This window comes from Oryza glaberrima, chromosome 2 (genome assembly GCF_000147395.1).
Source record: "Oryza glaberrima chromosome 2, OglaRS2, whole genome shotgun sequence".
In the NCBI taxonomy this organism is placed as follows: domain Eukaryota; kingdom Viridiplantae; phylum Streptophyta; class Magnoliopsida; order Poales; family Poaceae; genus Oryza; species Oryza glaberrima.
This window is the reverse complement of record NC_068327.1, coordinates 479,771-491,912: the sequence shown is the minus strand read 5'-3', so window position 1 is coordinate 491,912 and position 12,142 is coordinate 479,771. Positions and strand designations below refer to the sequence as shown.

Sequence of the window (12,142 nt, the reverse complement as noted above, 5' to 3'; positions counted from 1 at the left end):
ATAGCTGTATTGCAATCTGGCATGGTGCTGATATTCCACAAAGGGCCTCCATTGTGTCATCTGGATTGGAGTCATTAAGAAGTAATAACTGATAACTTCTACATGTGGATCGATTCAACCATGCTTTAACCACATAGAGAACCCCAACGTGAGAGCCTGTGCTGCAATGATTCATGGTCCATAGTTTGCAACACCTACTTGCAGTTCTTCTATTTGATTCGCAAGCGCATGCAAGACAAAGAGTAAAGCTACTATTTAGAGAGTTTATAATTCCATATCCTTTACTATAAAATGCATCCACTAACCAACAAGAAAACTGCCCAGTCTACTATGTTTAAAAAGTTCATGAATCTGTACAGCACCATGTAATGACAAAGCATGTAAAATCCTGTTTTAAGGGTAAGATAAGCATAGATTGGGTGACAACAAATGACATTAGCTTTAACTAGGACAGCAACTACAGAACTCTGGGTAAATAAAGTACTGGCGACTATAGAATTACACGAGAGAGAAGAGAGGGTGGGGGTAGTAGATGGAGAACAACTGGAGGAGAAATGAAAAGTACCTCCATTAGCATGGATCTTGAACAGGCCTCACCAAAGCAAAAAAGGATTCTGGATTCACCGACATCAGCAACTCAACTGGGACAACCTTAGCTGGGCGAGAAATTCTAAGCCTAGGCTCCAGAAAGGCTGACAATATCCATACCATAGTATTAAGCAAAGACAAAATACAGCTTTAGCACAGGTATTAACAATAAAATTCCATGGTTTGATACTTCAATCATGGTACCTGGAGAGATCTTTCGCCCCTCGTACAGGAGCTTCGTTAATGGATTTGTTGCCCAATGATTCACAGCTAGGCGGTTTGTTGGCTGAAATCCAACTACTTTACCTCTTTCTGACATGACCACCTGCAAGTTTGTATCAAAAAAGGGTGATATAGTGTAAGTCTGAACTATTTAACTCAAGGAAATGAACAATAGAACAATAGTTTCCATCATAAAGTCAAGTGTAATCTTCTACCATCATATAGTTTCAAAAGTATAAGACAATGGCATTGGGTGATTCGTGCAACCCAACTTGCAGGAAAAGTTAACAGATGCTGCAAACAACTTATTCAAAAGAACGAAAACATTATTATTTTGCAGTCTTATTGTGCTATCTTGTAACACTCAAGGTAAACGATTAATTTCATTGTGGTCATAGTATTAAACAAAATAGAAAAGAGAAAGTGTAGTCTCTTTCTTTTGAGTCATGACTGATGAGTTATGTCCAAAGAACAAATGAATATATGCCAAACAGGGTATTATAGTTTATAGAACATCCACTTTAGATCTTGGATATATGCTGCTGAAAATAAGAAAACCAGGAAATTAATGTAAAGAACAGCAAAACTTAAATCAATCAATTGTTTTAGAATAATAAAGATGGCAAAACAAGTGCATTTTGCTACCAAGCATGAAAGGAAATTGAACAATAAAAACAGGAACCAAATAAAGAAATGACATGGTAACTTAAAAGTACTGAAAATGTGTAGTGACAGTGCATCATAAACAGATGTGTGGTAAACCTGTTAGCATGAATATTTTGGGGAAATTTGCAATATAAAATAGACAGACTAAAAACCTCACACAGTGATATTGTTATGTGCATAACTGCATATGGCCATAAGGTAGGTCACGGGCCCATCAGGGCTGGTGTGAGATGGCAGTTACAATATTTATCTGCAACACATTGCTTAGCTAGCAACTTAGGTTTAATTGGAGATAGGATATGATCTTATCAGATGGGGTAGAATTATTATATTTAAAGGAAAGGTTTGAATGGATTGTTAGATGTCGTCCCTATAAAAGCGAAACCATATAAGTTAGCACCAAGTCCATCTCAGCCATATGTTCCAGTCTATCCTCCCTAGCCAAGTTCCTCAGCCCGCCAACCCTCTACCCCTTAGGTTCAGTTCTACTTCCAAACCATCATCATCAATCTCTTTTATGGTGATTAACCCTCTTCATGAACTATGTTAATGGCACATACACATTTGAGTTGGTAGGCACATCATTTTACCAAAAATACCAAGTTCTTCATCTGATACAAAGAGATTTTTTATGCAGGAAATGAGCATACCTGAAAACTAGCAATATTCTGCAGAGTTTCTTGAGTGTCATCATTTTGTTCCAGATGAGAAGACATCTTAATAGGACTTGACACCAATGAGGGTTGCTCTCCTTGGCTAATAGCACCAGTACTCTGAATATCGACATAATCATCATGACTGTCACAGTTGATGCCCTTGAAGAATTCAGGCAGTTCTCCAACCCAAGCACCAATATTTGCATCAACCATTACATCACCAGTACAACCAAATGAGTCTTTAATTTTCTCAACAACAGATACACAGTAAGCCTGCAACTGCCCAGGGGTAAATAGGTTGCATACAACAGATATGTTAGATAACCAACAAAGTAGTTATGATAGATTTGTCACCAGATATGCCCTTAATTAAATTTAAACAGCAACTAGGTTTGCTGGCAAAAGGGTAATAGTTCAAAAAGGAGACATGCTACATGATGTTCCTAATGGGAACACACATCATGAAGCCATAACAAGTTGATGAAATGACTTCTACATGAATCATGCAGAGTTTCAGACCATTTCTTAGAGATCCTTTATTTTTAAAGCAGCGGCTCTTACATGCTATGTTGCGTAGGATAATGCAGACAATCAAATTATCCCAGAGCAACTAAAAATCGAGGTAGCTTGTTTCCTTTTCTTTGATTTGGACGTAGAGAACAATATTGCACTATCAAAAGGTTTGGGACACTTCCAATTAGTTGAGTAGTTATTTCTAAATTACAATACAATGACGATCAATGTCTTGTGAATGGGTTATCAAGTAAAAAAAAATCCAGAAAATAGTATAAAATACCAAAGTGTTTCCACACTTAAAAACAAACAGGATTCTCCCTGGGCAAGCAACAACATTTCAAGAACTAGAAAGCATACCTCACTACTATCTAGAGAGTGGATATCAGAACAATAGCTCTGTGATGATGAGACACATGAACTAACAGTGGCCAATCTTTTATCTTTAAGAGACTGAGGCCAGCATAACTGAGCAATGGCGCCGACAAGAAAAACAATAGAGCTACCAGCCAACAAAGCAAAAAGGTTGTTCAAATAACCCTGAACCAAAAAAAATGCTTGATGAACATAAATAAAAAAAATATTTAACACAAGTAAGCTCTGAAATAAAAAATAGCAGCATACATTGTTCTTTTTAATCTTTGATGGTTCTGAATTCCAGTTGGAATAGAAGGTTTTTCCAGGTAATGTGAACTGATCTTCAAAATACATGTCCAGAATATTTGCTAACTCCACCTACAGGTTTGGGAGATGGAGAACAGCATACAATAAATAAGAATGGCAACAAGTAATGTATACATCAAGAACAAGGAGAGAATAATAATGTACCATTTGGGCGTGGGATAAGAGAACTTCCCCCTTATTATTTGCTAACTCATGATGACCCCCAAGCTTTGTATTCTTGAATGCTTTGGCATCAATTTGTAGTTTATATGTGTACACAAACTCACTGGCCCAAAGCATAAAATCAGGGCCACCAATCTTCGCTAACCTTTCAGACTTTGGAGCTGGCCACCATCCATTCTTTGCTTTACCCGCTACATGAGAAGACTGTACAAGATCAAAACTATCTAAGCGCCTCCTAGCACTGTTCACTACTTCTGACTCAGAAATTATGTCTACGCAAACAGAGGAATCCAATGAGCAGTTTGACTTCCACTTATGAAACAAACCACCAGTGCCCCCTAGGTAATTATTTCTGGCATCCTCAATGACACAGGAGAAAATGGCTTCCGCAAGAGCAGCTAGAAGTTTTTCATCTGATGATCTGATACTAAAATCTGCAGGCACCTGGTGTGCATCCACAAATTAGCAACAAGCAAACAAACGAAACAAAATAATATATAATATCAAGTCCCAAACTTTACAGAGGAACACCTTTCGGGGTTTGCTCAAATCTTGGAGATCTATCTCTGAACCTGGGGAGAACACTTCAAGCCGAAAGTTTGTGAGCTGATCCATTACAACTTGCTTAAAGGCCATTGCCAAAACACTCTCTGCATCAGGTTCGTTTTCAGAGAAAAATTCAGCGCCAAGGTCTTTCTTTAGCTTACTGGCCTTCTCTGTAACTTCATTTGCTTGCAAAATCTACAATGAAATGCCAGAACTTCCTCATGATCCAACAAGGACAGACATTCCGATCGAAATTAAAGCATCTAACCATGTTCGATATATACAAAACTGGCAATAAGTTCTCTTCCTAGACACAACATGATAGAAAAGCACAGATACTGATTTGTTGTTAAGCTACAAGTACAAGCACCTCTATTGTATCATAAAATTCCCAGCCGGCCACTTGCGCTGAGACACTGAGTCACTAATGCACTTGGACTCCTAGTACCAACCAATAGTTCCAAGAGATTAATTTTACATGGTGAACTTAGCATGTACAGTTAGTTGTTTCACCCTGTACAGGTTCTTAAAAATCATATGTACTACCGTGTGGTGAATAGGCTGTGTACATGCAAACAAACATTTCACGTAATATGTATGAAACGACGAAATCCAGAGCAACCAATACTCCGAAATTTAGCGCAAAATAAAGCATCAAAGCTTAGAGTAAATAGATATAGGTGCGTTACACTAATTCTGATGGGATGCTGAGTCCGGGTGGAATTTAGGACGCAACTTCGAGCATCACACTAGGCAGAAGCAGTAAACAAGTAAGGGAACAAATAAATACATTGGTCTCATCATCAATCGGTAGTGTGGAGCAAATCAGCAAAGGGAAGATACAGGGACAGGTGGGAGTGGAACCCCGAAACGCTCACCAGCCGTGTGGACATGGCGCTGCGCCGGGCGCCGTCGGGTCCAGGGAGGAAGGCCTCCATGACCATGGCGTCGGCGACAGCGGCGAGGTGAGCCTCGGCAGCCGCGCCTCCATCGGCCGCCGCCGCCGCCGCGACCGCCTGCTCCCGCCGCGCGGTTCCCGAGAGGTCGAGGCGCGCGAGGGCTGCCTCGTAGCACCGCGCTATCGGGATGGACCGCGCGCCGTCATCGTGGTCCCGTGTGCTGCCCCCGCCGCCGCGGGCGCTGGCGCGAAGCCGGAGGCGAGGAGCAGGATGCAGCGATAGGGTTCGGGGGGAGGGGGAGCGGGAGGGGGCGAAGCGAGGGGAGAGGCGGTGGTGGTGGTGGTGGAGGAGGAGAGACGGAGATGGCATTTTGCTTGGTTTGGGGACGCCGGCGACGAGGAGTCGACGGCGACGGCGAGTAGCAGCGGCAGTTCGTCATCCCCTTGTTGTGGCCTTTGTACTATTTGTTGTTGATAAGTGGGCCTCAACCTAAATCTAAAGCCCACGACGAGGCCCAAGGCTCACCAACATGTTAGACAACTTCTCTTCGGATTTTACACCGACAGGTTTCACGGAGGAGTAATTAATCAGCACGGCGCTCTCCTCGCCGGCGGTGAAGAATCCCAAGCCCCATCTCGGACTAGGAGGAACTCACGTGCTGCTCTCAAGCCTTCTTTGACTAACAGCAACGCAAGGCCGAAATTGTAATCTTTGAACTTTATTTAGATTTGAAAAAAATGGGAATTCATTTCAGACTATCTTTTAGATCGTTAATGATACATGCATAATAATATTTTATCTATAAATTGTTTTTATATTACTATATTTTCTTTTTCACTGCTTAGTAGCCTTAGCTCAGGCGATCATAGCCAAAGGTGACACGGAATGAGAGGAAAAATGTTACTGAACACTGATCACACTTAGCGAACCAATTTAACTGTCAGTCTGTAATCCATAGGGTGCTCGAATGGCAATGAAAATGTCGGACCAACCGAGGCATGCACGAGCAATAATTCTCCTTTCTTTGTCTACACTCAAGTAATGGCAGCAGCAAGATGAACCTATGGAGTACACTAATGTACTGTCAGCAATTGGTGTCTGAAAAGAACATATCCATGTACGAAACCAGCGTTGTGATGGGCTGTGTTTTAAGATCTGTCAGGATAATTTGGATGGATCCGAAAACAATGATTAGGACATACAAACATATAGAGTGTGATGATCGAGCTAATTAGTTCATGACAGGGTGTGCATGCCAGGGAAGCATTACAGCTCTGATGATCCTCCATGATCCATTTCATCATTTTCGTTGTATCTCTTCTTCCGATGGTGGTTGCAACTTGCAAGTAGGCATGCATGCGTAATGTAATGCACTCCTTCCTTAATCCTTCCTCCTACTCTACTTAATTATAATGTTTCTCATACACTGTACTGTACGTACTATATAATTAATTAAACTACATGCTAATGTATACGAACGTAGAAGCAGATATCATAGGATCAGTGTCGATACCGACCAAGCGAACTTTCAGAGCTTTGAGCTGGGGGTAGTAGTGCCCTGTGCTTGTCAAGACGATACTTGAAACGAGAAAATCATTAACATTAACATGTAATCAATTAAATACTAATTATTATAAACGTGAAAAAAATATTTGATACTTATAAAGAAATATTTATGTAAAAAATATTTATAAATACATCGTTTAGTGGTTCGGAAAATACACTTACAATAGACAAGTGAGTAGCTAAGTCAAGCATTTATTTTCAGATTATTTACTGAACCATTGAAACGAAATATTTGCTCCACACTTAAAAAAATATAATTTTCTTAGTGTATTATATAGGCCACTTATTTAAATTTATTTGTCAAAATATATACTCTCAATAAATGACGCCTTCTCTAAAGTCAAAACATTAAACGGAGGGAGCAGTAATCTGTAACAATATTTTTTCTCAATTATGCTCTGTATGCCTGCAACACCAGGCAGATTTGTCAGCGATCAAGATGGATGAAGACCCCCAACAATTTGTCACCTTAATCACAAGCTAACCACGCATGGCCCACCTGTCATTCTGAGACAGGTCAACACAATCAACCCTAATCAAGCCCATTCCCATTCACCATCGCATCACACAGGCACACAGCCACAGTACATTGTAGCCTTAGGCCGTAGTACACGAATCAACTGGGTACACGAGAAGACTTGGGCGACACAGAGAGAGAGATGAACCAGCCACCTTAATTGCCTACCTCGAGGACCTTAATTAATTAATTGATTAATGACTAAACTTGGCCATCAACCGCTGCCTAATTACTCGTGCCGCTCTCCTCATTATGACGCCACCCAAACCCCCGCGCCGCGCCGCTCTTCTTCTTCTCTTCCATTGCAAGCAAAGGCCAAGGCCAAGGCCAAGCAGGAGAGGGAAGCAGCTGTGTCCCTCTCTGACTCCCCACCTCGCGCTCGCCTCGCCCGACCATGCCGGGCCTCGCCGCGGCCGACAACTCGCCACCGGTGGCGGCCCCGCCGCCGAGGCGGCTGTCGTCGCCGCTGCCCAGGAGCCGGGCGCCGCCGTCGCCGTCGCCGTCCACCTCGTCGCGGGCCAAGCCCAGGAAGGTGGCGGCGCAGCCGGAGACGGACGAGGCGGCGCTCGACAACCCGGATCTGGGGCCCTTCCTGCTCAAGCAGGCCCGCGACGCCATGGTCTCGGGGGAGGGCGGGGGCGCCGCGCGCGCGCTCGAGTTCGCCGAGAGGGCCGCCCGCGCGCTCGAGCGCCGCGGCGAGGGGGCCGAGCTCGAGCTCGCCATGAGCCTCCACGTCGCCGCCGCCATCCACTGCGGCCTCGGCAGGCACGCCGACGCCATCCCTGTCCTCGAGCGCGCCGTCGCCGTCGTCACGCCGCCTCCGCCTCCGCCGCCGCCTGAGGGTGAGAGCTCGGCGGAGGAGCAGCCGCCCGAGGACCAGCAGAAGGGGGAGGAGTGGGCCCTCGCCGCCTTCTCCGGCTGGATGCAGCTCGGCGACACCCACGCCATGCTCGGCCGCATGGACGAGTCCATCGCCTGCTACGGCAAGGGCCTCGAGATCCAGATGGCCGCGCTCGGCGAGCGTGATCCCCGCGTCGCCGAGACCTGCAGGTCAAAAACCCTTCCTTCTCGCCGTTTCTCGATCTAGATCTCTTCTCTCTTAAAAGTTAGAAACGCCATTTTGCTTTTCAACTCCAATCTACCTCTTCAAAAGCGACATCTTTTTTAATTTCCCTCTGCTATTTTGTGATTTCCGCCGATCTCGCCATAAATTTCATCAAGTCCATCGCATTATTATGCAAAAAAAAAGTAGAGATAGAAGTAACAATAATCTGCAGGAGCTAGCACTTGACCAACACAACATTTATTTTGCACTATGAGCAGGTATTTGGCGGAAGCGCATGTGCAAGCCCTGCAGTTCGATGAAGCAGAGAAGTTGTGCCGCAAAGCCCTCGAGATCCACCGGGAGCACAGCGCTCCCGCTTCGCTCGAGGAGGCCTCCGACCGCCGCCTGATGGCACTCATCCTTGACGCCAAGGGTGACTATGATGGTGCCCTGGAGCACCTTGTGCTTGCCTCCATGACCATGGTCGCCAATGGACGTGACATTGAGGTCGCGACGATCGATGTCGCGATAGGCAACACCTACCTTGCTCTTGCCCGCTTCGACGAGGCTGTCTTCTCCTACCAGAAGGCGTTGACAGTACTCAAGTCTGCCCGTGGTGATGACCACCCTTCGGTTGCATCTGTCTTTGTCCGCCTCGCAGACCTTTACCACCGAACAGGGAGGCTCCGCGAGTCCAAATCCTACTGTGAGAATGCACTCCGTGTCTATGCAAAGCCCGCGCCTGGCGCTGCCCCTGATGAGGTTGCTGGAGGCCTAATGGAGATTGCTGCCATCTATGAGGCGCTTGGAGACCTTGATGAGGCACTGAAGCTTTTGCAAAGGGCACTAAAGTTGCTTGAGGACTCACCAGGACAGTGGAGCACTGTTGCTGGCATCGAGGCACAAATGGGTGTGTTGTACTACATGGTAGGGAGGTATGCCGATTCAAGGAACTCATTTGAAAGTGCGGTTGCCAAATTGAGAGCTAGCGGGGAGAGGAAGTCGGCATTTTTTGGAGTTCTGTTGAACCAGATGGGGCTAGCTTGTGTGCAGCTATTCAAGATTGATGAGGCTGCACAGTTGTTTGAAGAGGCAAGGGCAGTTCTAGAACAGGAGTGTGGTGCCTCTCATCCAGATACTCTCGGCGTCTACAGTAATTTGGCTGCAATCTACGATGCTATGGGCAGGTATGTGTTCATACCAGAAACTTTTTTTTCCTCAACCAACAGCTGTTTCATATAGAATTAGGATCAAATCATATCTTGGTAGCAATCCCTTGATGGTTATGGGGAAAATCCAAGAAATGCCATTGACAAGCACCTGAATATATATTGAGTTATGTTGGCATCTACCCTTATCATTCACAGCTGTAGAAGTAATCCCCTGAACTTGTTTTGCTATCTGAAGGTGTCAGCTTATGGGTTTCCTCCTCTAATAATCCGTGAAATGTTGAATGTTGGTTAGTTCATGTGTAGTATTATTTGGATGGATAGGCGGTTAGTTCACGTGTAGTATTATTTGGATGGATAGGCAAGATTGGTTGATCAATTAGATTATCATCCTATGTAAGGTTGCATAATTTCAATGGCATTAACAAAGAGATTGCAATCAATCAACAAATAAATGAAGGCATCATTTAGTTTAGTGGACCACCATCAAATTGCCCACATGTTGCTGCATGCCAGTGTATGATTACAACTGTCCAATTATTTATAAAGTTGCCTGATATAAACTATTCATTGAAATGCTATTAACCTGCGGTGATTTGCATCAACTCAGTCGATTTCCAAACTTACAGGCTCGCTGTTTTCCCCCTTTTTTTGGAGTGGGTGTATTGATTGCTTATATACCTGTGAGGTTGCATCTATAAATTTAGGAATTGCCACAACTTGTTTTTCCCTGTGCAAAAAGAAAACAGATAGAATTTGTTCTTTTAGATTTCCAATATTTTAACTTGATACATGAGTGCATTTCCGAATTTTCACTTGATACATGAGTAAGTGCATTTCCCTTTTGCCTTCAGGGTTGAGGACGCCATTGAAATACTGGAACACGTACTTAAGGTGAGGGAAGAGAAGCTCGGCACAGCAAACCCGGATGTCGAGGACGAGAAGCTAAGGCTCGCGGAGCTTCTGAAGGAGGCAGGGCGGTCCCGGAACAGGAAGCAGAAATCTCTGGAAAACCTATTCGTGACCAACTCGCAGCGTGTTAAGAAAGATGCTGGGAGGAGGTGGTCCAACTTTGGCTTCAGGAGTTGAGGAACACACCCTCACCTCACCTGGTGATGGAGGGTGGTGGCCTTTGTAACATAAAGGGAAGAAGAAGAAAAAACCACATGTGTAAAGGTGTTGTAGACTAGGAAGAATATGATGATGATTGTGTTTGCCGTTTGAGATTCTAAAATGCCATTGTTGTGAATTACAGTTCGCTATTATCTCGAGTATTTTTTTTTCTCCCCCACAGTTTTAACTGGTTCTTCGTGTTGTATTTGGATAATGTATTGATTTGTGCTGGTGGTTGATGATGAATTAATACTACTACTGTTACCACCTGTGATGTGATTTGTTTGTCACTAGATTCATTCATTTATTGATCCCTGGAGTTCATATGCTCTCCCATGTTCCCTTGTCGTGTAAGAAATGTTTCTGGTACATGAGTGAATATGATCAATGAATATTCAGGGTATATCTGAGCTGCTGTGCTGTATAGCAGCTTTGTGATTTTGCTTGTGCTGTGGCTTTCATCAGCTGGTGGGGGTGGGTGGGTGAGGTGAGGTGATGACTGTCTGATGACCTTATTGCTCCATTGATCAGTTTCAGAGGAGTTTATGTATATAGTAGGAGTACTGTGCTATCTGTCTCGCATCGACGTTGTTCGGTGGCCGGTTTTGGTCCAGTTATCCAGTGATAGTTGACAGACCGATATTATTAGGCAGGGATAGGAGGGGATTTGTTCCACACCTATTGAGGTGTGGAATTATTTTCTCTCAATCCCTTCTAAACCAATCAGGCCTAAGGGATGAGTACTGGTGTGACGGTGTGAAAAGGTAGGGTTCGTGCCTTTTCTCGACCGGTATGATTGAGTTTTTTTGTTTGTTTGTTTATATGATACGATGGTTTTTTTCCTGCCTATCTTTTTTTTTTTTATAATTGTCAGATCGATAGAATAGATACGTGCTGAGCATTAGCGATGTGTAACAGAATAGCAGATACTAGAGTCATAGTAGAATATACAGTACAGTAGTAGTATTGGCAACTGGGAGATAGGTGGTGCAACTGGATGAAGGATGGATATGTTGTTTTGAGACAGGTTGTTTGGCAGCTCACTGCAAAAGTTGTTGCAACTTCCAAACCGACAAATCTTACAGGCTTTGCACGACGACACTACAGTCTCGATTGGGCAATATACAGTACTACAGTGGTAGGCTATCATCAGAGGCCCACGGGCCACGGAATCTTGCGGCCCATGTGGTATATGTTCTCAGGCTCGATCCAAATCTGCATCTTCTGGGGCTGCTAGCTGGCGCGTGCACGCCAGTAACGAGCATCTCCCTAACTACTCTGTATTATCTTTCTAACTACTCTATAGTATTAGTTAACACACACTTAACATTAATGACGAGTAATTAGGGAAGATTCTAAAAAAAATTCGGAGATTTTTTACTAACAGATTAAAAATTTTTAAGTTAGATTTGAAAACTTTTGTTTTAAGATTTAAATTTTAAAGTCAAAATTTGAAAACTTTTTACTCGGATTTGAAAACTTTCAACTCAGATTCGAAAACTTTCAAGTCCAGATTCGAAAGTTTTGAAAACAACTTGAGATTTGAAAACTTTCAACTCGAGATTCGAAAACTTTCAGGTCCAGATTTGAAAATTTTGAAAACTTTCAACTTGAGATTTAAAAATTTTCAACTCAAGATTTGAAAACTTTCAACTCGATTCAAAAACTTTCAAGTCTAGATTTGAAAATCTTGAAAACTTTCAACTTGAGATTTGAAAACTTTCAACTCGAGATTTGAAAACTTTCATATCCAAATTTAAAAATTTTAAAGTTAAGATTTAAAAATTACTAGTAAA

At 43.4% G+C, this 12,142-nt stretch overlaps 2 protein-coding genes across 7 annotated transcripts; one reads left to right on the top strand and one right to left on the bottom strand.

Moving 5' to 3' along the window:
- Positions 1 to 27: 27 nt before the first annotated feature.
- Positions 28 to 5,372, bottom strand: LOC127762200 (uncharacterized). Of its 6 annotated transcripts, none has more exons than XM_052286609.1 (9): positions 4,916 to 5,372; positions 4,023 to 4,232; positions 3,474 to 3,935; positions 3,270 to 3,380; positions 3,006 to 3,185; positions 2,127 to 2,411; positions 793 to 913; positions 566 to 692; positions 28 to 209 (listed from the first exon to the last, which is right to left on the bottom strand). In XM_052286609.1, the coding sequence occupies exons 1-8, from the start codon at positions 5,303 to 5,305 to the stop codon at positions 571 to 573; spliced, it is 1,881 nt and encodes a 626-aa protein (XP_052142569.1). In that variant the 5' UTR covers positions 5,306 to 5,372; the 3' UTR covers positions 28 to 209; positions 566 to 570. The 6 variants fall into 6 exon arrangements, with proteins under 6 accessions (XP_052142569.1, XP_052142571.1, XP_052142572.1 ...); XM_052286611.1 differs by having other exon boundaries at positions 28 to 206; XM_052286612.1 differs by having other exon boundaries at positions 28 to 60.
- A 1,934-nt stretch (positions 5,373 to 7,306) lies between these two features.
- On the top strand, positions 7,307 to 10,615 carry LOC127762201 (protein KINESIN LIGHT CHAIN-RELATED 1). Its single transcript, XM_052286616.1, has 3 exons — positions 7,307 to 8,069; positions 8,343 to 9,251; positions 10,088 to 10,615. The coding sequence occupies exons 1-3, from the start codon at positions 7,414 to 7,416 to the stop codon at positions 10,320 to 10,322; spliced, it is 1,800 nt and encodes a 599-aa protein (XP_052142576.1). The 5' UTR covers positions 7,307 to 7,413; the 3' UTR covers positions 10,323 to 10,615.
- The last annotated feature ends 1,527 nt before the right edge of the window (positions 10,616 to 12,142 follow it).

Bases quoted from the DNA above. Each gene is read 5' to 3' on its own strand.
- LOC127762200 (XM_052286609.1), bottom strand. From the start codon at position 5,305: ATGCCATCTCCGTCTCTCCTCCTCCACCACCACCACCACCGCCTCTCC. The intron at 4,233-4,915 runs GTGAGCGTTTCG...ATTTCATTGTAG, and splicing joins GCGCCATGTCCACACGGCTG to ATTTTGCAAGCAAATGAAGT. The intron at 3,186-3,269 runs GTATGCTGCTAT...TTTTTGGTTCAG, and splicing joins CAAAGATTAAAAAGAACAAT to GGTTATTTGAACAACCTTTT.
- LOC127762201 (XM_052286616.1), top strand. From the start codon at position 7,414: ATGCCGGGCCTCGCCGCGGCCGACAACTCGCCACCGGTGGCGGCCCCG. The intron at 8,070-8,342 runs GTCAAAAACCCT...CACTATGAGCAG, and splicing joins CGCGTCGCCGAGACCTGCAG to GTATTTGGCGGAAGCGCATG. The intron at 9,252-10,087 runs GTATGTGTTCAT...TTTTGCCTTCAG, and splicing joins ATCTACGATGCTATGGGCAG to GGTTGAGGACGCCATTGAAA.